Raw genomic sequence first — 23709 nt, forward strand, 5'->3', positions numbered from 1 at the left:
GGGGAGAAAATGGACACCGTGGCAGAGTCTAGAGCTTTTGTGTCCCCTTTGGAAGGGATGGCCTTGGAACTGAAACCACAGCAATTCGCAGCCTGCTGGGAAAGTGAGATGCTTCCTCGGGAGGAAGTGGCAAAGCTGGTATGGCTTATGGTGCTGCTGTAATTGTCCTTCTTGGAAATTCCACTGGACTAACCTGGAAAAACTTGGAAGATAAGTTTGAACAGAGGAGAGACTAAAAATTGGTCAGCGAAGATGATTTTATGGTATTTTGGAAATGCTATTTCCCTGTCCTAGCCTCTTATTCTTCACACTCTAATACGGCTATTTGATCTCTAATTGTACACATTTAAAATATAGAGACAGGGTGAAGAAAGTGAAAAGTAACGGATGTATTTAAACAGTCATTTAAAAAGCACTTTTCTAATAAATGAAAGTTTTAAATGTGATAAATTTGCCGAATAGTTAAAAGAAAGACACAGAGCAAAGGTGAATTGTGTTAACTTTTTTTTCAGCCTAATCTCTAAGTTGAAAGCTTTTTTTTTAACATGTTAGCATTATACAGTATGAAGAAGAGAAGCATGGAAGCAGATATCCTTGCAGTGGCCTCAGAAACAAAAGGGCAAATGGGACCAACCCATTTTATAGGGAGCAGATAGAGTGGACCATCACACAAGCCGCTCAACACAGTGAGCCCATAATGGAGCCGGTTCCCACCAACTGAGGTTCTTAGTCTCCGTGCACGGGCTGAGAGGACCACTTCCATGACACCACTGGACAAGCTGAATCCTTGCTCGGATCAGTGTGGCAGCCAGGTGTGAAATCACAGAACCTCTGGCAGAAATGGGTTGGAAACCAACAGAATCCGGATGACGTGCTGGTATGGTCAGTTACCCAGGGTCAGTTACCCAGGGCCTCACTGACCAGTGCTGCAGATAGCTTCAGAACAGGAACAAGCACCCTCACTGGCCCAAAACAGATCAAGGAGACCAGAAGGGCATTAGATCTGAGGGTGTTTGGAAAGATTCTAGAGCAGGAATCTCTAAGACCTGGCATGGGTATCAGCCCCCCAAACCAGGGTAGAAATTCTCCAAAGATGGGAGTTTTCATGAAGCCTTGTGCATTCGTGGACTGTGGCAGTGGCCAGTGCTTCTCTGTCTCCTTTTGGAAGGGGTGGCGTCAGAACTGAAGGCACAGCAATTCACCGTGCACTGAGAAATCCAAGCCTCCTCCAGAGGTCAGCTGCATTAACGCTCAGGCAAGTGGCAAAGCCGGGGAGGCTTGCAATGCTGCTCCGTAGTCCTCCTTTGAAAACTGCAGGTGTGGCAGCCAGGAGCCAATCAGCAGCCCCCTGGGATGGCCAGTCAATTTTGAAGACTCTGGCTTGGCAAATCCTGACGAAAAGTACAATGGTATTCAAATTCATCCCTTTCTGAGTTTTTTATTTCCTTTTTTTTCACTTCCTTTTCCTTCTCTGCTTTCCCTTTGGCCCTACCAGTAAGGGAAGTCGTAGCTGTATTTCTTGTTACTTCCAAAAGGCCCATCCACCTCGGGGAGAAGATCCCTCAGAGGGAGAGAGCTCCCGAGGTTGTCTCCAGCAACATAGATGACAGCTTCAGGCTTCCTTCTCTCCTTGTAAATGAAACCCACTGAGCCTGGCTGATGCAACCCAAGTTCTTTAGGGTCTTCACAAGATCCCGGCGGAACCTCTCACCCACAAAAACGTAGAGAACAGGGTTGAGGCAACTGTGGAGAAAGGCGATGGTTTGAGTGACCTGGAAGCTGATGTCAATGTTGGTGGAGACAGCACAGCTGGAGATGAACGTGCTGTAGGCATCGATGGTCTGCACCAGCAGAACGCAGTTATGGGGGAACTGAGATAGGATGAAGACAGTGAGCACGGTGACGGTCACCTTCAGGGCCTTGTGCTTGGATGACTTCTTGGCTTGTATCAGGGTGTGAATGATGATGGTATAGCAGCAAGCCATGACCACAAAAGGGAGGAAGAATCCCAGGATGACTTTCAGAGTCAAGACAGCTGACTTCAGTTTGGTACTCTCGTCACTGGGGTAAACCATGGTGCAGATAGCGATCCCATACTCCTTCTTGACTTGGCTGTACAGGAGTTCTGGGATGCAGAGCGCGGCCGCCATCACCCAGACAGTAAAGCAGACCATTTTGCTGTACAGAAGCCTTTTCTGCCTCCACATCTGCGCTCTCATGGCCTGAGCAATGGCGATGTACCTGTCCACGCTGATGCACGTGATCAGAAGCACACAACTGTAGAAGTTCATCTTGTACATGCTGTTGACCACCTTGCACATGAAGGTCTGGAATTTCCACTGGTCAGCGGCAGCAATGGCCCAGAAGGGAAGGGTGACGAGAAAGAGAAGGTCAGCGATTGCCAAATTCAAAAGGAACATGTCGGTCATGGTCTTCACCCTCGTGCAGTACCAGTAGACAAGGATGACCAGACTGTTGCCCAAGGCCCCCACGATGAACACGAGCCAGTAAAAGGGTGGAAGGAAGTAGCTTGCGAACTGCCTGACGTGGTTTTTCTTACAGAATAAGTCAGTGATGTTGAAGTTCCCGTAATCTTCCATGGAAGACGTGGTGTCATAGCTATAGTCATCTGACATGTTAGGGATCAGGCTCTGCAAGGAGACACAGGATGGCACCGGGTCAAGGGCATGCTTTTGGAGGTTCTATCTCATGATGGCAGAGGCATGGAGCCCTTGAACCTTCCATTCCCAAAGTCTGTGATAAGACAAAAGAAATGTATGTGTAGGAAGTAGGAATTCTGAGAGCATCTGCTTGGATTGTAAATGATTTATTTATTCAACAAATGTTTATTGAGCACCTACGACATGGTAGGTACTGGGTACATGCTGGAGAGTCAGACATGGTTCCTGCTCTCATGGAACTTACCTACTCTGGGAGGAGACACTCAAGCAAAGGAACAGTCACAGGCTGCATGACAGAAGCTCTGACGGCGTGGGAAAGAGGGTCTGGGACCACTGGTGGGCGGACTTTTATCAAACTAAGTGAATGGTTCTGATTGTCCCTTCTCTCTACCCTCCCAAAAAGGTCCTCAGAGGCTTTTAAACTTTTCTGGGTCCAGGTTCCCCTGAGTCTTCTGAAAGCTGTGGATCCTCTGTTGGAGAAGCACCAAAGAGTCACACATGCACCCACTTACACATGTGCACACACATGAACACACACACATATTCACACACTCTCACATACATGCACATACACAAGAACCAGGACAGACTACGTGATTTCAGGGTCCCTTGTTCAAAATTTGTTAAGAATTTCAAGATAGCAGAGCATTAAATCAAGCAAGTGACACTTCTAAGCATGAAGTGTGCAGCATGGGTGTGTGTAACACACCCATGAAACCAGCCCTCACAAGGACACACACAACACATTTACAAACACACGTGCACACAAACATGCCTACACTAATACACATACGTACTCACAGGTACATATATGCACACATTCAGACACGTGTGCACACACCCTCATGATGTGTACACACGTGTGCTCACACACACACACACACCCCTCATTACAGCTTCAATGGGTTCCTGGTTCAGAAGCCTTCCTAGAACCCCTGCTGGGGGAAGAGGAGATAAAGGCTGGAGATGGAGCCCTTGAGTCGAGCCTGGGATGGAGGGAATGGAGGAGAGGTTTGCCTGGTGGAGGGGAAACTCGGTCCTGCATCTGACATGTTCCAAGGCCTCTACTTACAAATTCTCACATGCTCTCACTTCCCACCAGCACCCCCCTCCTAGGGCCCCCATTAGGGCCCCCAATCCTGCCAGGGACCACTAGCTCTCGTTCCCTTGCCCCAAGGTACATGCCTTGGCAAATCTCATCTCTCCCTTCATTTCTGCTCCGGAAATGCAGCAGTTGTTCAGTTCATCTAGAAGCATTTGGACTAGAAGTAACCTCAGATCCCCACTAGGTTTTCATTTTGTTTTAAATATTTAATGCCAATAAATATTTAAGTAAAAATATTTAGTTTATGTATTAAACTATTCATGTTGAAATAATAAAACATCTTCTACCAGTCGTCTTTTAGCTGGGAGTTCCCCTTCTACACACATTATCATCTCCATCTATTTCTAATAGTTTCAACCAGCATTTCCCAAACCATGTTTTGGGTGGAACACTAGTAGTTCAATAGCTGAGAATCTCTGCTTACTATATCACCTTCTTTGAAATTCACAATAATCATGAGCATATGAAAGGCTCTGAGAAGTCCTGCAGAGCTTCTTTTATTTTAACTGCATGATAGCATAGTAAAGGCTCTGAGAAGTCCTTCAGAATCTGTTGAATTTTGTTTAATAGTGTTTCCTAATCTTACATGAGCATGGAACCTCTCGTGTGTGTGTGTGTGTGTGTGTGTGTGTGTGTGTGTGTGTGTGTGTGTGTGTGTGTGTGTTTACTGAGTGCTTATTAAGATATCAAGACACACTGAGTGGACTGATAAGGTGCAGTAGACGCCAGGAGGCTGTGGTCTCCTGAATTCTGAAGCTCGTGCCAAGAGCTGAGGTGATGGGTCCATTCCGTTTGGGCCCCGACTGGCAGGAAGTGCCAGGAGGACGCCCAAGGTAACCTGGACTGCAATTAGGAAAACCTGAATCTGGTCCTGATCCGCCTCTAGTGTGTGACCAAGAGAAAGTCCTATTGCAGAGAGACCCTTGGGGGCCAGATCCAGGAGCTGGCTCTTCAGGAGCCAGCAGCTGGGAACGGCCTGCTTCTGGGAAGAGCTGAGGAAAACTCTCCATTTTGAATGTGCTTCGTCCCCAGGCCTGATTCACCCATCCTCAACGTACATTTAAAGATTCCCCTCCCAGCTTTGGCTGTTGTCTGCAAGCCCAGATCGTTGGGAGCACAGATCTTACGGATGACTCATATTTCAGTGAAGATGCTAGGACACTTCTGCCAAAGCAGGACATGGGAGCCAGGCACCGTCAGTGGCCCCACTGGGAAGGGCATCCCCTAAGAGGTGGGGTTTGAGTAGACTTTGAGAGGAGACAAAGAACTTTCAGGTGGAAGGAAGAACACGAAGAGCACAGAGACCCACAAAAGTATCACTGGAGATTTAAGAAGTTAGGAGGTTGACATTTTGGAGGAAAGTCAGTAAAACCATGCAGATGAGCAGGTGTCAACTGTGAATCCACACAGTGAGTAGGTGTCAAACTGCTTTGTGGAGGGTGTTTCTTTTTACATTTTTGGGGGGTTAAATAGATTTAATAGACGCTCACATGAGCCTGCACCCAAGGCTGTGAGTTACGGAGGCAAACAGCATCCCCATTCACAGATGTGGCACAGAGGGGACCCCTAGCAGTCCCAGTGTCCCAGGAGACCCAGCCTTCTCCATGGCCTGGTAAATGAGCCCGTGACCACCGCTCCCCAAGACTGTGTCCCAGAGTGGGGACACTGTGTCCTGCTTGAAGCACACGGAGCACGTTTTCTTGTTGGGTGAGGGTTGGAGGACCCAGTGCTTCAGCATAGAATTGTATTTAGTTAGGGACTCCCCAGACATATTTTAAGAGTGACTGAATTCACACACAGAAAACCTGGGTTTGTGTGAATTTTATCAAGACTACAAGGTAAGCCTATATCATCCTTACAAGTTCAAAGCATTGGCCATCTTTTTGAGGATGACAAAGGAAGAATTCACGTCCCAGGCTAGGGGGAGCCTGGACAAACTGTCCACCTGCATCGAGACTTGTACTCATAGCTTTGTCCATGCCTGATAGGTAAATACCGAAGGATCCTTTGAAAATCTCCCAGCAAGTGTAAACGTCGATTATTTACCAATTTATTTGATTCCTTACTGTCAGAGCACCCAGTGCACATGAGACCCAGTGCAGAGTACAGGACATGCATGCATTTAATCCTTGACCTTCCAGGTAGGGGCGGGCCCCTCTTCCAGATGAGGGGCACCTGGCTTCTGGGAGGAATTCTGAGGTTGCCAAGCCATTCCTCCCTCCCTCCCTCCCTGCTCTCTGAGTCCTAGAGACACTGCTCTTGCTGGAGAAGCTACCCACAAAGGCTGTTTTCAAAGTCTGGGTCGGAACGTCTTGAGAGAAGATCAGTGTAAGGATCTGAAATCCACACGGCCTTGCGTGTATCCAGGAGCACCTGCCGGAGCCTCCTGGCCTGAGCACTGTGTGGAATGACTTCCCACAAGCTGCTGTGAGTTTACCCCGGGGTCTGCATCGAGGTGGCATCTAGGGAGCTCCCCGTGGAGCCCACCCTCTCCACCGAGAGGGGACCTCCAAGGGCCTGTCCGTATAGCTCTGTGTCCTACTCACCAAGACCTAGCCTAGATATTTATTTGGCATTTAAATATAAAAGAGAAGTGAAGAAAGGCTTTCGAATCTCTTGAAGAACAGGTGAGGGGTTTTTTTTTCTTTTCGCTCACGCACCATATAAGTTTTGTGACTTAATCAGGATTCCCTTTTTCATTGGGAAACTCAGTCAAACTGGTAGCCCAGTTATAGTAACCAAATAAGACCCTTCAACCATTGCTGTCCAATAGGAGTATAAGGCAACTCTGGGTTACTTTTGTATTTTCTAGTAGCCAAGTGAAAGAAGTAAAGAAGAGACAGGTGGAATTCACCTTAATAATGTATTTTATTGGAACCTAGTATGTCTAAAATATTTTTTCGTTACATAAGCAATGTAAAAGTTACCAAAATATTTTACAGCCTTTTGTTGCGGAGATTATATTTGAATGGAGTGCATTTTACACGCACGGGGCATCGTAGTTGGAGTGGCCCCATTTCATGTGCTCACGGGCCCCACGTGGCTCGTGGCTACCTCACCAGACAGCACAGCTTTAGGCCGAAAACCCAAGTTCTAACTCCTTCCCTTGGTCTTTTCTCCCTATTCTGTCAGTTTCCTCTGACCCTGTTGTAATACATGTCCTTTCTTTTCTATTCTGTTGTACGCACCCAGTAAGGTGCCTCAAGCCTGTTATGGAACACGAGGCAGGCAGTGGAGACGGAGTGAGACAGGGTGTCGTTATTGCTGGGAAGTGTCCAGGGCCTGCTCTCTGAAGGGGCTGACCATTCTCTTCCACATCAAATTAGAATGTCTAGAAATCTTACCTAAGGTTTCTCTTGCATTTCTTAGCAAACTGTGTTGTTCTCAGACACTCTTAAAAACATGACGTCTTTACCAACTAGACCACTATTCGGAGCCTGTGGACCCCCATGAGCAGAGGTCTGAGCCAGATCTAGAATATTCTTCCAGTGTGAGGAGTGGTGATTTGCTGGGGTGGACAGGGCCCAGACCTGGCCAGGATGGTGTTTGTGTGAAAATGCCACCATCTCATTCCCTGCCTGCCTAAGAAAACGGCATGCTCATCCTAGGCTCGAGAAACAGGTCTCTATTTCTCGTTCCTTGCCGATAAATAGTGTGATTTGTTCACTCATTCGACAGATATTTACTGAGCACAGAGTACGTGCCAGGCAAAGAAGCCACTTCCAAAGGACACCATTCGCCTCGGTGATGGAAATAGAATTGGAGTAAAATGTTCAAAAGGGCAATGGCTCCTGCACCAGGCCTCGCCTGTCAAGCCCGAGGCTGGGATGGGCGTGGGGGCAGGAGGGGAGGTCCATCTGCGTGCAGAGCCCTGACGGCAGCTCCGCAGCTCAGAGGTGCCCTAGACGGCGCGGCATCGTGGGATGGCTCTGTTACTCCCAGGGGGCTACTTAATTGGGGGATTTATATCATTTATTTTGGATGATTTTTAGCATTTTGATCAAGAAAAGAAACGCATTGTAGTCTTAGGTCTAAGTAGACGAGACAATGTGTCACGGCGTGCCCAGTGGCCGGCCCGGAACTCAGCAATGGGCTGCCTTCTCCTCACGTAGGCTTTTGTTTCTGCTCTGGAAAATGTTTTTGGAAGCTCAACAGGTTTTAGAATGATGTTCAGATGTTAGAGACCATCTTAAGAGAGGAGGAGACAGACCCAAGGAATGGAAGGTTCTGCCCCAAACCCTCAGCCACTGGGGGAGGGTCAAGGCCAGAGCCATCCCCCAGCCCCTCAGTCCCAAGCTGGGGCACTTTTAATCCCTGCTGACCCAAAGCCCAGCTCTGCACGTGCTGATGTTGTCAAAGTGGCCACACCAAACGTGAGCCACGGCATCTGGGTCCCAGCACCTGAGCTGGGCCTCACGGAGCCCAAGCAGAGTGGCCGTCAGGTGCCCTACCTCCCCACTCCCCAGCCCGGAAAGGTTCTGGGCACCAGAGGATGCCCGGGAGCTGCCTGATGCTAGGGGCAAACCTCAGTGCACGGCCGGGCAAGGGGCCTGCGCTGCCCGCTGGTGCCCCCAGCGAGGCTCTGCCCCACAGGCCCTGGCCCCCGAGCCCGGGCAGGTGTGTCCTCCTCCCCTCACGAGAACCTTGGCCCAGAAGCAGCAGCCCAGGCAGTGAACGTCGTGCTGCTCCTGGAGCAGGAGGAAGGTCTCCAGAGCCTTCCGAGGCCTCCCTCGCCGACTCACGTTGTCTCTGGAAACCTTCCCCCAGCCCCAGGCCCCTCACTCCCACCGCTGGGGAGAGGCCAGGGTAGAGGGCAAAAGCTGTGCTCCTCATTGCTCCTTAGTGCCAGGAGGCGGCAAATGGAGGGGCGGGACACAGGCAGGGAGGGATGCGTTGGGAGCAGTGGGAGTTGGCAGGCACTGCCCCAAGGTTCTCTGTCCCCGCCTTCGAGGAAGTGAGACTTCCACACAGTGAGGCTTGGACCTCGGCGTGTTGACATTTGCCCACAGCGGGGGGGACCCAGGGAAGCTGTGACTGTGAGAGCACCCTCCAGGGCTCCTCCTCCTTTTAGCCACGAGACCTGGAACCTTCCGTTCCTTGTCCCAGCTCGTTTCCTCATCTGTAAGCATGGCTCTGCCTTTACCGTGAGGCTGCAGGAAAGTGGCACCCTGGCTGGTTACTGGCACATGGCCAGCGCTCAGAAAGGTGGCCACAGGGACGTCATGGCTATTTCCCAGGGTCGTAGCTACAGAGGTCCCATCTTGTCCCCATGTAGGTGGCGCTGGACACCTCTTGACCACAAAAGGTCATTACTGGGGTGCATTTTTCTTCCTCTCTGGAGCTGCCTTGCAGTCTGGATATCTTCCAAGATTCCAGAGGATAAAACCGAATGACTGACAGTGTCAGCCCCGTTTCCAGCATCAGGGATGAAGAGCAAATTCTAACTCAGGAGAGAAACTAAGGGTCTAATTCTGGTTAGAAAAATAGAGACTGACCTCGTTACTTCACCAGGTCCAAAATAATTGTCTTGTTATGGGATATGCAATGACGTATGCAATACTAAGTATCATTAGCATATGATAAATAACTTTTTGGACATCAGGGGTGGCAACCACCAATCTCCACAGATGGTGGGAACCTACAGTGTACTGTGAGGGATGGTTTGTCAGCTCCACTAAGAAGGTTTGATTTCAATACCTACATGTAAAACCCAGATTCTTACTTTGAGAAAAGCAGAATTAAAACCTTTAGGTATTTTTGTGAGCATTTATGAATATAGCAAAAGCATAGGAATTTGATTTGATTCTATAATTAATTACATTTGACTATAAAATCACAAACAATTCTCTGATGACTTTACTCACTCATTTTTGTTGGCCTCATTTCCTCTTTCAGAGAAATATATATCATTATGTGGTTTTTGTAAAGGCTACATAATGGTATGTAAGAAACAAAACTAACATGCCCACCGTGGGTCTTTTAAAAACAAACTAAATGGATTCTCTCTTGTCCTCTTTTGTCTGAGTTTCAGAACAGACACATGGGACAAAGACATCCTAAAGATCATATAATCCTCACCTATTAGTAAAATCTAAAATAGCATTTTCCTCTGTCCTCCCACATACCCCAAAGCTCTTCTAGCGCTTCGCGTTTGCAGAGCCCGCTGTGCTGGGCATCGACCACCTGTCCTGGGCACTGCTCAGCAGAGCTCTTACCCTGGGAAACCACAGAGAAATCCTTCCGCCACAATAGATTCCTTCCCACTCCCTGAAAAGAGGCCCCAAAATAGAGTGCATTTTGAGGAACCCAAGGGGCGTAGCTGTACTCACTGTGACTTCTGTGGGGACCATGGTGGGTCAGATGCAAGCTTGCTTCTAGAAAGAGAGGGCAAAAGTCAAAAAGAGGACTGGCTCTTAACTCAACAGTAACAAGTACCTAAAGATGGAGATTAAGCATTAAATCTGTTTGTTCTCATGGAGGAAAAAAGAAATCCCAAGCAAGAGTTAGAGTCCATGTTATACTGATGTCAAGTCAAATAGATTTCAAGTCAAGTCTAGATTTCAGTATCATCTTGGTTGTTAACCTAGAAATGAAAGAAACCTCTCCTTTGAGAGCCCTGTGTGGCTTTGACATCTTCCCAGCATGTCCTTTTAATCTTAGCCCTTTTTCTCTTGACTCAACTTCTCTATCAGGTGCCACCCACCCCCATTTTTTCCACCAAGGGACTCCAGAAGATGGCAGGACAGCAGTGACTTAAGAATGTGCTGGGCTGACTGCAGGGGAGGGGCCTCTGGGTAACCGGGTGGCAAGGACACAGGAGTGAGGTGGCGTCTGTCAGTATCAGTCCCTCTCCAGGAGAGGCCCCGTGCCCCAGCACCTACCTGTGTGCTCTGTTTACAAATTCAGGGCCTATTTACTCTGTACCCCAACTCCAGCAGGAAAAGGAAGTCCTTTTCTTTGATTTGTTTACCAAAGAAAAGGCATTTGTCTAATGCAAAGGGCCTCCGAGCTGAGAGAAATCTCAGCTGTTGTTTTCCTGTGTTTTGAGTCTCTGCAAAACCCACCCCTCTGTGACCAAGGGAACAACCGCTTGGCTCCCTTCAAGGAAGGGGTCTGTGCCCATATTTCCAAGAAACATGTTCAGCCCACCCCAAGCTTCTGGAAGGAAACATTCTCCTTCATAAATCCAACCCTAACCTGTTGGGCTTTTTTTTCATAACACGTTGTAACTGTCCCTGCTTTTCTAAAAGTGCAGTTGTTTTAAAAACATAACATGAGGGACAACCACTCTGGAAACCCGTTAAACATACACCCTGTGATCTAACCATCCCACTCCTAAGTATTTACCTAAGAAAAATGCAAGCTTATATCCACACAAAGACTGATATATGAATGTTCATGGCAGCTTCATTTGTAATAGCCAACTACTGGAAATAGCTCAAGTGTCCTTCAAGCATAGCTAATGGATAAGTCACTGTGGAATAGCCATACAATGGAATTGGAACAGCTACTGATACACACAGCAACGTGGGTAAATAACTGTGCTAAGTAAAGAAGCCAGACCCCAAAAAAGTACATACTGTGTGATTCTACTTACAAAAAATTCTAGAAAATGTGAACTAATCAGTAATGACAGAAAGTAGATCAGTAATTTCATGGTGAGAGAGGGAAGGGGAGGACGGGGCAAGGTAGGAGGGGGATAAGAGCACGCCAGGAAGCCTTTGGGGTGATAAGTATGTTCACTATATTGATTGTGTGATGGTTTCACAGTTATATACATACGTCATAATTTAGGTTCTGCACTTCATATATTGGCAGTGTTTGTAGCTGGACCTCAATAAAGTGGTTAAAGTAGAGAAAGGAAGAACAGCAAGATCTGATGAAAACTTTGTTTTCGTCCCTCCTCAGAGTCATATCTGGCCATTAGCAGGCCAGGAGAAAGGCGGCCAGAACTTCCTCCCTGCAACCTTCCTGCCAGTGGCTTCTCCACAGTGCCTTGGAGTGCCTTGTGCTGTTGTGTGGGAATTGAGGGCTCAGTATGAACTCATGTATTTTAGGGTTAGATGAGATTAGACAGATGGTGATGATGATAGAGAGATAGATGATAGATAGATAGATAGATTGGTAGATAGGTAGATAGATAGATAAATTTGTGTGGACACTGCTATGTATTTGAGCATATTTGCTGGCTCTGTCTGCTGAGAGGAACTAAAAGCCATGACACTCAGTAGAATGACCTTCTAGTGCCCAGATCTGGGTTTCTAAATACCTTTCTCCCTGCCAAGAAACCAGGATTCCTTGGAGAAATGTCTGATTCCAGAGTTAGGGCAGGGAAACTATAAGATGAACCTGGGACTCATTTTTGCCACAGAAGGCAAGTGTTCAGAGACCGTGAGGACTTGTCAAAGGACATAGGCGCCAACTTGATGGGCTTCCACTAGCCAAATCTGAGGCAATTTAAGCATCAAATTAAATAATGATAGCAGTCTTTATAGCACATTCAATTAAATGAAGATCCATGAATCCATACTGATGAAAATAAATGAGTAAATACATGAGAAAAGTAATATCCTCTTATGGTGCCAACTAATAAGTACAGAATGAATAACGTTATTGGAAAATCACCAATGGATGATGAAATTAGTGGCTGAATGTTTGATGAGGAATTTACTTCATCTCAAAGCATCTCCCCCCAGATTACATATTGCCCCATTGAATTTATTGTTCTCTGTTTATTTTTCTGAATCATGCTCTAAAACAATAAAATCTTTGTAAAAAATTGCCCAGTTGAGTTTGAAAGATCTCAACTCAGCTAATTTAATTTTAATACAGCTTGGGTAATAGGGAGATGGTTTTTGAGACATTTGTTAGAAAACACTTCATATATTTCTAATACCTGTGGCTTATGTCATTTCCTTTTACCTTGCGTGAAGACACTGAATATTAACTAGATAATATCTGAGAAAACAAATGCCCAAAGGAGGAAGCCACATGAAAGAATGGCTTTGGTTATAGCTATAGGTTGAAAATAAGGATTGATGGTAATGATGTTGGTAAGAGTTTGGGGGAAAAGCCTCCACTCGGCAGTGGGGAGTGTAAATCGTTGTGACCTTTTTGGAGGGTTAAGCCATATCTTTCAAAACATACAAAGCACAACAGCTCTGACTCAGCAGTTTATCTGCTGAAAACACGTCCTCCTAGTAGTCGCACAAAGAACATAAAGATGCATATACAGGCATATATGTTGCAGCATTTTTTTTTTTTTGTAGAACCAAAAAACTAGAAACAACCTATGTATCTAGCAATAGTTAATATTCTGATACATCCATTCAGTAAACCACATGTAGTCAAGACATAGAATAAAATAGACCCCACACTGATACAAAGAGGTCAGCAAGATTATTATGGGTAAAAATGCAAGGTGTAGAAGCTTACGATGCATGATCTTTTTAGAAGTATATAAAAGGTTATACACTTCACAGCTGATCATTACTGAAACGTTCTCTGGAAGGAGCTTGAACAAGGATGACCAGTGGAAAGTGAGACTTTCATTTTTTCCTTTAGGTTTTGTAAACTATTTAAATATTTTACTTTGTGCACGACATTCTATTTTAGGGGCTATCATAAAAATAACTTGTCAGCCTTAAAAAAACAAAAAAAGAAGCCCTAGTGCTATTCCATTCTGTACACCTGTTTGCAAAACTTGTCCAAAGGAGGAACTCGTAGCCTCCTCCAGCTGCCTGCAAAGCAGCTCTGGAAGAGCAAATCTAGCAAGTAACTTGCTCAGGCTACTTTTTGCAGCTTTGGAATCCTACACTAGCTTTTTATAAAGGTTTTTCTTCCTTCCATTATAAAAGTGTTGCTGGCTCATAGAAGATTTGGAGAGAGCCCAAGAGTAAAACTAAAAACGAAATATATTCCTCCGTGGACCCACCACCTAAAGACACTGCTGAGAGCCTTTTCATCTATTCCTCTCTTCTCTTTGTCAGAATACTTTTTGTCTATTTTATTCCACAAACTGCAAAGTCTCAGAACTTGATTTCATTTTCTTCTCGCCCCTGAGAAGGAGAGAAAAACGGGGAAAACCCCACATGTGACAAAACACACTGAAAGCAAGGTGGGAGAACGCGAGCGTTGGACTCAGTGCCGCCCCAAATCTCTCCCCTTGCCACTCGGTGTGGCCTCATCCAGGGCAGTGCAGCTGCCTAATCTGAAAAGCCTGCTTGTGTTTCGAAGCCCAGTGGAGTGAGGTGGGGGTAGCACACTGGCCGCCATCTGCTCCTTGGTCCACCCTTTGCTGCCTGTGGGACCTCAGCAAGGAGCGACCTCCCCTCCCCCAGCCTTGGTTTCCTCCTCTGTAAAATGCACGTGATAGCCCAGCCTACTCCAAGGGCTTGTTTCGAGGGTCAAGTGCAATGCTGTGCATTAAGGCTCTTAGCGGAATGCAGAGAACTCTGCAACAGTGAGGGAGCAGTCTTCATCCCACAGCTTACTTGACACCAGATACACTTGCTTGGCTTAAACACTGTACAAGACATGATCCATGTCCTCAAGAAGCTCACATTCAAGTACAATGAATACATCATGGCTGCAAATACCAATAATGGGAAATGCTATGAGACGATTTGGGAATTGGGAGAAGGAAGCTGGGTCTCTGGCGCTGGGGAAAATCCAGGAGGGCTTCATTGAGGAGGCAACATTTTTGCTGGCCCTGCAGGCTGGAGAGTGTGGGGACATGCAGTGAGGGGACAGAACATGACTCCAGGGCAGGGAAACACAAAACATATCCACAAAGGCATGAACGCCAGAAAGCAGAAGGTATGTGCAGGGTCCTTAGAGGTAGGGAGTTGTTAAGTCTCCAAGAGTGGAAAGTGCCTATTAAAAAGTTAGCCTGGAGTCCATTAATATCTAACCATTATTTTTCTATTCTCTGCTGTCCTTAAAAGTAACCAACATGAAAATCAGCATGGAGTTGCTCGTAGTAGCCCCAGTGAATTGGATACTGATACTAAAGTGAGTCAGGAAGTCAGGTCCTGACTTTGATCTTTGTCCGACTTTGTGCAGGGAGGTTGGATCACCTCTCGCTTTTTTGTTTGTGTTTGGAAGCTCTGCCTTTTTCACCCTGCGCGAAAGCAGGGACTCTGAGCTGTCTATCAGGCTATCTGCTGCCCCAGCCTGGGTCAGGTGCCCACCCCTCAGGCACTGTGCTGGGCTCGGGGCTGTGAGTGGGTTGCATGTGAGGGAGCTTCCGAACAGACGGACAGATATTGGAAAAAAAAGAGGCTGTCAAACTCCAGGTGCTGAAATGGCAGGTGAACTTTGGTTGGTTGGGCGAGGGGAGGGAGAAGCAGGCCTCACCCACTGGTGGCTGCCCCACATCCCAGCCCCGCACTCAGCAGCTGCTCCCCCGCAGTGCATCCAAGTAGTAAGAGCCAACTAAGAACTAAAGAGGGTGAGCGTGTTGACAGGACAAAACAGTAGTCACTGATGAGTCATTTAAAATAGGGTGGCTTTGCTTTTTTCTGATCATAAAGGAGTATATTCACAATGAACAGCAACCAAAAAAAAAAAAAAAAATCCCCCCAAAGCAAACATATATAATGAAGAAAATAAAAACCCCTCAAACACCTCTCTCCTAGGATAGCCGCTGTTCATTTTCTGAGATGCAGCCTTTCAGACATTTTCTCTGTAACACAATCTCACACACACGCACCCCCCCACACACACACTCTGAAAGGAAATCAGACTGCACAAACAGTTTTCTGTCTTGCTCTCTAGGGAACAGTCTTTCATGGACCACTTTATGTGCCAGTTCAGTTTGAGGCCGTATCACCAGATTGGGTGGCTGCCAAGTGTTCCACTCTCCGGATTCTCTACAGTTCATTTAACCAGTCACCTCTCGGTGCAAAGTTCGCTTGTTTCCAGTTTTTCACTGCTACAGAGAATGCAGTGAAATGCATGCTCTCCCTGGGACAGTCTCTCAGACCCAGGGACCTCATCGGGACTTCCCTTTCCCAGCCCCTGGCCACCTTCTTGCCATCTGTGCCCCCCTCCTGCTTCTCCCTCCAAATCACAGAACAGACTGCCTCGAACCCAAGCTTCACACATGTGGGTGGGAGGCTGTCCTGGAAGCCTGGCCAGGGCGCCACTGGATTCACCTCTGCCTCCCTGGCAGCTTCTAGCCAAGTGCCTGGTTCTCAAGGCCACTGAGCAAACGAGTGGGTTTTAGAAGCCATCGTGGCAGCACACAACGGAGGACACGGGTGACACTGGGATGGGGAGGAGGAGGAAGGGCGATACTCACGGTGGAGGGCAGCGTGTGAGGCTCCTGGAGGAGGCCACCCCGCCAGCTCTGGGTCTGGGGAGGGGGCTGGCCTGCCGTCTGCCTGGGACGAGGGGCAAGCCTTCTGTGAGCTCTGAGCAGGCAGCTACCCGACGAAAACACCAGAAAGGAAGCCAGGCCACCCCTGCCTGTGCTGTCACTGGTGGGGTGGCCAGGAGGGTGGGGAGAGGGGAGTCACCAGCTGCAGCTTCCAGTGCTCAGCTGAGTCGGTGATCTGCAACCAGAAATGAAAAGCAGAGAAATGCTGGGTTAAGGAAAACCGTCTTCTCTGAAGACGCACATACAGATTGATCATCTGAGAACAGTTTCTTTTCCTAGACAGCATGGCTACTTTCAGGAAATGGGGAAATGGAGAGTCCCATCCAGAGAGGTCAGCCTTTTCTGGCAGGCTGAAGTGTGTACCTTTATAAGATCTCTTTGGGTGGCGTTGTCTGAACAGGCCTGTATGGGGTTATCACCAGCACTGTGCACCCCAGTGTAACCCTTTTGGCCTTAGATATACCTAGACCCCTACAGCTGTGCTGTCTAATGCCGTAGCTGTTGGTCACATGTGCCTATTTAATTTAAATTGTTTAAAATGTGACTGGTTCCTTAGTCACACTAGCCACATTTCAGGTGCTCGACAGCCATGTGTAGCCGTGGCTACTGTAGTGGACAGCACAGAGGCAGAGCAGGCCCATCCCCTCTGAAAGTTCATCGAATGGCGCCCCTTTATTAGAAGGTCATGTACGTGACACATATGTGGGAATACAGGGAGTGTTGGAGAACCAGAAACACCTTAAAACTGGGGTCAAATACAGTCAGAATTTATTTTGATGTGACCGCTATCCATCAGATGGATTAACGTCAAGGATGCATTTCATCTTATTAATCATGGGTGTTTAGGTGAAATTTTGAAAACGCCTAAACAAATGCATGTTATATTTTTAACAGAGTCACAGAGGAAGTCTTCGCTAGCCATGGCTATGGTGGGGCCTTCAATCATGACACAGTTGCACCCCCTCTGGGTCCCAGGGCCAGGTGCTGTGCCTGGCATTCGAGGGGCGTTTAGGGAATAATTGTGGAAGAGAAGCTGCAGTCCACAACCACTGACGTCCATAACAGAAAAAAGACCCAAGTTGATTCCTTGTTGTCATTATGGCAAAGACCTCTTTTTTAGATTTGTTCTGGGGAAAAATCACAACTACACTGCAGTGGAGACTCATCTCATCTTTTCAGTACACTTATCGTCCTATGGCCTTGGTGGTGCTCTCCTAGGCACATGGCCCGTCAATCACTGTTAATTCCTACAGAGCAGAGCAATGCACAAGATGCAGCTTGATTTATTATCTTATTATCTAAATGGAAAGGCCAACGAATAGCCCATATGAAAGGTACAGAGCAGTGAGCAGTAAGAATGAAAGCAGTGGTTGATTTCAGCAGCCTTGAGGGAGCTGTGAATTCCCTTACTTCGTCCACATTCATTGAACATCGTGTCTAAGACGGCACATGACTGAGAATCAGCCAGGTGCTCTCGCCTCTCACTTCTCCCTGTGAATTGGCAAATAATGACAGAGAAGGAAGGGGCAATAGACGGATGAAAATGCTCCCTTAACTGATTTCTGGGTGTCTTGGCAGAGAGAGTAGTGAAGCTGCTTCTCCCTTATGTTTGATTGGGACCTGGGAAAGCTTCCAGGAGGCTGACACACACACTACAGGTGCAAGAGCCCTGGGTGAGGAAGATGCTGTACTTTCTACCTCCTCTTGACTCAAGCTGCTTCTTCACCAGGTACGGGCATCCCAAGTAGACACTGCTTGCCCACCAGATGGCTGGTGAGTCTGGTGGGAAGAAGGGAATTGGGGGAGGTGGTCAGGGAAGAAGAGAAGGGGTAAATATGCTATTGTGGGAAGATGCCCTCTTCTGTGTGGCCCCTCCCCTGCCCCCATGGTCCAGGTGTTCTGGAACTTGGTCCAGAAGTTCTGGATGAGCTGCTTTAGAACTCCCGGGTCCCCTCCCCTGGGCTGCAAAGGAGGCATGAGGCTGGAAGATGCAAGGAGGTAGTAGAGAGAATTTCTGATTTCTCTAAGGAGCCTAGGACAAATGGGATTCTTTTTGCTTTCATTCAGTTTGGGTTCATTCCTTGGAGGGAATGCCCCATTCTTTTGTTTTGTTTCTTTTTGTTTGTTTGCTTTTCTGTGTTTCTCTTTCTGCAAGTAGAATTCAGAGCTGGGTGATTATGGGAGGTTGCCAGTTCCCTTTTGCAGCGGGGATTTCTCCTTTTGCAGCGGGGATTTCTCCTTTTGCATTCTCACCTAGATGAGTTCTAGAGGGCAGGGTGGTGGGTGCAGGCCCTCTGGGTCCCAGGGCCCAGGACTGAGCCTGGAGTTCAGGGTCATTGAGGGACTAATGGTGGAATGGTAGCTGTAGCCCTGAGGTAGTCTGATGTCTACCTCAGAGGAAAGGCCCAAGTTGCCTTTGTCGCAGGGGCCAGTGGGAGAGCCATGTCTGGGTTCTCCCGTGTTCGTCCTCACATTCCAAGTGTCTGACATGATCTCTGGCAGAGAATAAATGAGTTTTGCTTCAGTCCTCTACTTTCCAGTTTCTCTGTATCTAAGTCTCAATTTGTAATCTTGTTCTTCCTGAACCTTCGGTACATATTAAGAAAGTCAGATCCAAAAGCACGGTGGGGTCTTTGGAAACAGACAATGCTAGATTTCCACTCTTCATTGATTAAGGCCTTATCTTACCTTGGGAAATCCAGAGCGTCTTGAAGGGGTTAACAGTCGTTTGGCAGTGAGGGTCTGACCAGTGCAGGTACAAGGAGTTCCAGGGACAAACTTCCGAGGTGTTAAATTCATAAGGACTTTCCCCACTAACTCCGTGAGGACAGGGACCTTGAGGTCTTGGCGCAGTTGCAGCTCAGCAGCACATTCCAGGAGCTTATTAATCATCTTTTGACTACATTAATGAAAAAAACAAACCTCATCTAAGTCCTGGGAATCTAGGGCAATGCCATCCTTTAGAGCTTTCTACAAGGTGGTGGTAATGTCCTGTATCTGCACTGTTCATTGCCCAGCTGCCAGCCACGTGTAGCTAATGAGCACTTAAGCTGTGGTTGGTGTGACTGAGAAGCTGAGTTTTCTAAATTTTATTTCATTGCAATTGGTTTGAATTTAGATGTAAATAGTACATACAGCACGATAGTGCACAGTATAGGTCTAGACTGACCCACATTTCAGCAGCTAATAATCTCCGCCTTAGCAAGAGATTTAGGATGGCTGACTCTACAATACAGTGCGGGACCACTCTCCTCTCCCCAAGGGCAGAGGGGCTCGAAGGGGAGCCTGTCCCTCCCGAGGAGGCTTAAAGTCAGTTCAGACTTTTCCAGGACACCTGTAGATTCTTTAAATTCGTCATGTGTTGTGGTTAGCAATTAAAACCATTAAAGGACAAGAAGGAGGAAAAAGTAGTCGTTTTGGTTAATATCAGGTACCATGAATAGCCACTGAAAGTTGGGAAGCAACTCAGGAGGCAGTTGTCAGAGGCAGAGAGCTGGGGGAAAGAGTGGTCCACAGTGTGCACAGCAGTAGGAATGAAAGGAATGGGAGAGACATGGCCATGTGACCCCCAGGGGCTGGCAAATGATGGGATGTTGCAGGAGGGGGAAGCAAGATCATTCAGAGGCTCTGGAAAGACTTGGGTGCCTTTAATGGAGAGGGCAGGCGAGGGGAGGTGTTGGTTTTATAAGATAGTGGTACATTTAGCATTGGATGTGCTACAGTTAATGTACTGAAGTGAAGGTATCTGGAGGCCAGAGAGGAGGTCAGGAGTTCACTGTGTGGCTGCCAAGTTCTTGTAGAACATGCGCTATTTATAAAGGACATAAATGTCATCCACGCCTCCTGAGGTTTTGTGCTCACAGCATGTGAATCATGAGACCAGTTGCAGGATCTCTGATTTTATTTGCACCATGTATTTATGATAAAAACTAGCCCTTCTGCCCTGGCATGCTTTATCTGACTGGAAGATCTCACGTGAGTCCTTCATTCAACATCTGTTTGCCGAGTTCCTGCTCTGTGCCAGCACTGAGCTAAAAGCTAGGGATGGACAGTAAACAAGCCAAAAAATATCAAGTTAAACGACAGAATTAAAGCAGAGAGTTGGCGGGGTGACTGGGGCCTGCTCACACCGGGTGGCTAGGAAGGACTCGCTGGGGAGGCGACACCTAGGACCCGGGTCATAAGTTCCCCTAAGGTGAAGATTGGGGTAACCATTCCCAGCAGAGGGAACAGGTGGCAGGAGGAGCTTGGTGTGTCCAAGGATGAGAAGACCAATATGCTGGGGGACAGAGAGATGGGAGGCGGCCGGAGAAATAGGAGGGGTCCAGTGGCATGGGGACTTGAGGCCCGGGTCCGTAGTGTTGATCTGATGCCAGGTGTGATGGAAGCCACCGAAAGGATCTATGTGGGCAATGACACAATCCGATTTCCATTCCTAAGAGATCACTGGCTGCTGTGTGGGAAACTTCAGGGAAAAACAGCAAAACCTCATGGTTTCTCTGCAGGCTGTCTCTGCGTGAACTCCCGCCGGCCAGAATCAGCTCACTGGATTCTAGCTTCCCCTTAGCTGGGCCACTGTCCATCCTCCCACTTCCGCCTCTAGGGAGGCATCAGGGCAAATTCAGGGCACTTATGTCCCTCCCTCCCTCCCGACAGCCCAGATGGAGGAACCATCAGGGAACTTATGCAGTGATGATGACAATTACGCAGGAAGATTCCCGACGGCCTTTTTAAAAAACAAATAGACATTCTTTTTTAGAGCAGTTTTAGGTTCACGGCAAAATTGAGTGGAAGGTACAGAGAATTCCCATATATCCCCCTGTTGCTTCACCATGTACATGCTGCACCAGAATGGTGTATTTATAGCTGATGAACCTATGTCAGCGTATCATTATCACCCAAAGTCTGTAGTTTACATGAGGGTTCACTCTTGGTGTTGTACATTCTCTGGGTTTTGACAAATGTGTAATGGCATCTATCCACCATTATAGTATCATACAGAATAGTTCTGCTGCCTTAAAAATCCTCTGTGTTCCACCTATTCATCCCTCCCTCCCCCTAACCTCTGGCAACCAGTGATCTTTTTACTGTCTCCATAATTTTGCCTTGCCAGAATGTCATATAGCTGGACTCATACAATGTGTACCCTTTACAGATTGGCTTCTTTCACTTTGTAATATTCATTTAAGTTTCCTTCACGTCTTTTCATGGCTTGATAACTTCTTTTTTTAGCACTGAGTAATATTCCTTGTCATTCACCTACTGAAGGCCATCTTGGCTGCTTTCAAGTTTCGGCAATTATAAACATCCATGTGTAGGTTTTTGTGTGGACATAAGTTTTGAACTCCTTTGGGTAAATACCAAGGAGCTGGATTGCTGGTTTGTATGGGGAAAAGAGCATGTGTGGTTTTGTGAGAAGCTTCCAAACTGTCTTCCAAAGTGGCTGTAACCTTTTTTTTTTTTTTTGCGGTACGGGCCTCTCACTGTTGTGGCCTCTCCCGTTGCGGAGCACAGGCTCCGGACGCGCAGGCTCAGCGGCCATGGCTCACGGGCCCAGCCGCTCCACAGCATGTGGGATCTTCCCAGACCGGGGCACGAACCCGTGTCCCCTGCATCGGCAGGCGGACTCTCAACCACTGCGCCACCAGGGAAGCCCCTGGCTGTACCACTTTGCATTCCCACCAGCGATGTGTGAGAGCTTCTCCCGCTCCACGTCCTTGCCAGCCTTTGTTGTTTTGTCAGTGTTCCAGATTTTGGCCATTCTCATAAGTATGTGGTGGTATCTTATGGTTTTTTTAATTTGCATTTCCCTGATGACATATGATAAAGCATCTGTTCATATGATTATTTGCCATCTCTGTATCTTTTGGGTGAGGTGTCTGATAAGGCCCTTTGCCCATTTTTTAATCAGGTATTTTGTTTGTTTGTTTTTAAACTGGTGAGTTTAGAGGTTCCTTGTATATTTTGGATAACAGTCCTTTACCAGGTGTGTCTCCTGCAAATATGTTCTCCCAGTCTGTGGCTTGTCTTCTCATTCTCTTGACATTGTCTTTTGCAGAGCAGTTTTTTTTTTTTTTTTTTTAGATGTTGGGGGTAGGAGTTTATTAATTAACTTATTTATTTTTGCTGTGTTGGGTCTTCGTTTCTGTGCGAGGGCTTTCTCTAGTTGTGGCAAGCGGAGGCCACTCTTCATCGCAGTGCGTGGGCCTCTCACTATCGCGGCCTCTCGTTGCGGAGCACAGGCTCCAGACGTGCAGGCTCAGTAGTTGTGGCTCACGCGCCTAGTTGCTCTGCGGCATGTGGGATCCTCCCAGACCAGGGCTTGAACCCGTGTCCCCTGCATCAGCAGGCAGATTCTCAACCACTGCGCCACCAGGGAAGCCCGTGCAGAGCAGTTTTTAATTTTAATGAAGTCTAGCTTTTCAGTTCTTTCTTTCATGGATTGTGCCTTTGGTGTTGTATCTAAAAAGTCATCACCTACGGGGCTTCCCTGGTGGTGCGGTGGTTGAGAGTCCGCCTGCCGATGCAGGGGACACGGGTTCGTGCCCCAGTCTGGGAAGATCCCACATGCCGCGAAGCGGCTGGGTCCGTGAGCCATGGCCGCTGAGCCTGCGCGTCCGGAGCCTGTGCTCCGCAACGGGAGAGGCCACAACAGTGAGAGGCCCGCTTACCGCAAAAAAAAAAAAAAAGTCATCACCTACCCAAGGTCATCTAGATTTTCTAGTGTTGTCTTCCGGGAGCTTTGCATTTTACATTTAGATCTAAGATCCATTTTGAGTGAATTTTTGTGAAGGGTGTAAGGTCTATGTCTAGATTCCTTTTTTTGCACGTGGATGTCTTATTGTTCTGGCACCATTTGTTAAAAAGACTATCTTTGCTCCATTGTATTTCCTTTGCTCCTTTGTCAAAGATCAGTTGACTATTCATGGGGGTCTATTTCTGAGCTCTCTATTCTGTTCCATTGATCTATTTGTCTCTTTTTTCACCAATACCACACTATCTTGATTACTAAAAGCCTTTTTAAATTTGGAGGCTTTTTGTGACCCTAAAAATCAGTCCATTAAACTTTTAATTCTTCTTTTCCTACAAGAAATGTAAAAAAGAAAAAGAAAAGAAATGTAAATAAAAAATAGAACCCTATTCCCCAGCCTCATCCTGCCCCCAGTTTTCTTTATGATGTTGACTCTCACCCTGTCCCTGACCCCGCACTGCATTGAGACTTGGTCATTTTTTCAAAAGCTTGAAGCTGGTGTTTTTAAAAAGTCAGGAAATTTCCATAGCATTAAACTAGCTGTGTCAAAGTTTCAAAATGGCCACATCAAAACAACCTCATCAAAGGTCAGGTCTCTCTCATGGAGGCCCAGGGAAGAGCTTCTTCATGGGGGGCAGTTAACCTGAGGCCTCCAGTCTGATGCTTCCTCTGTAAAGTCACACACACACTGAACACACAGGTGCTGACTGAATTTCTACCTGCTGGACGTGGAGAAACATGAATTAAGACCCCATCACAGGCTTCAGGTTGCTCACAGGTTTCCATCTGA

At 47.3% G+C, this 23709-nt stretch overlaps 1 protein-coding gene across 1 annotated transcript; it reads right to left on the bottom strand.

The window, feature by feature from the left end:
- Nucleotides 1-1453: 1453 nt before the first annotated feature.
- CCR9 (C-C motif chemokine receptor 9) lies at nucleotides 1454-10498 on the bottom strand. Its single transcript, XM_082847697.1, has 2 exons — nucleotides 10116-10498; nucleotides 1454-2651 (listed from the first exon to the last, which is right to left on the bottom strand). Exons 1-2 carry the CDS (start codon nucleotides 10134-10136, stop codon nucleotides 1563-1565), a joined length of 1110 nt encoding a protein of 369 aa, XP_082703823.1. The 5' UTR covers nucleotides 10137-10498; the 3' UTR covers nucleotides 1454-1562.
- Nucleotides 10499-23709: the final 13211 nt, after the last annotated feature.

This window comes from Leucopleurus acutus (assembly GCF_964270905.1).
Source record: "Leucopleurus acutus genome assembly, chromosome: 10".
NCBI classification, from domain to species: domain Eukaryota; kingdom Metazoa; phylum Chordata; class Mammalia; order Artiodactyla; family Delphinidae; genus Leucopleurus; species Leucopleurus acutus.

Excerpts from the sequence above, each read along its gene's own strand:
- CCR9 (XM_082847697.1), bottom strand. The coding sequence starts at position 10,136 with ATGGTCCCCACAGAAGTCACA. Across the intron at positions 2,652-10,115 it reads TGGTCCCCACAGAAGTCACA|AGCCTGATCCCTAACATGTC; the intron begins GTGAGTACAGCT and ends GTCTCCTTGCAG.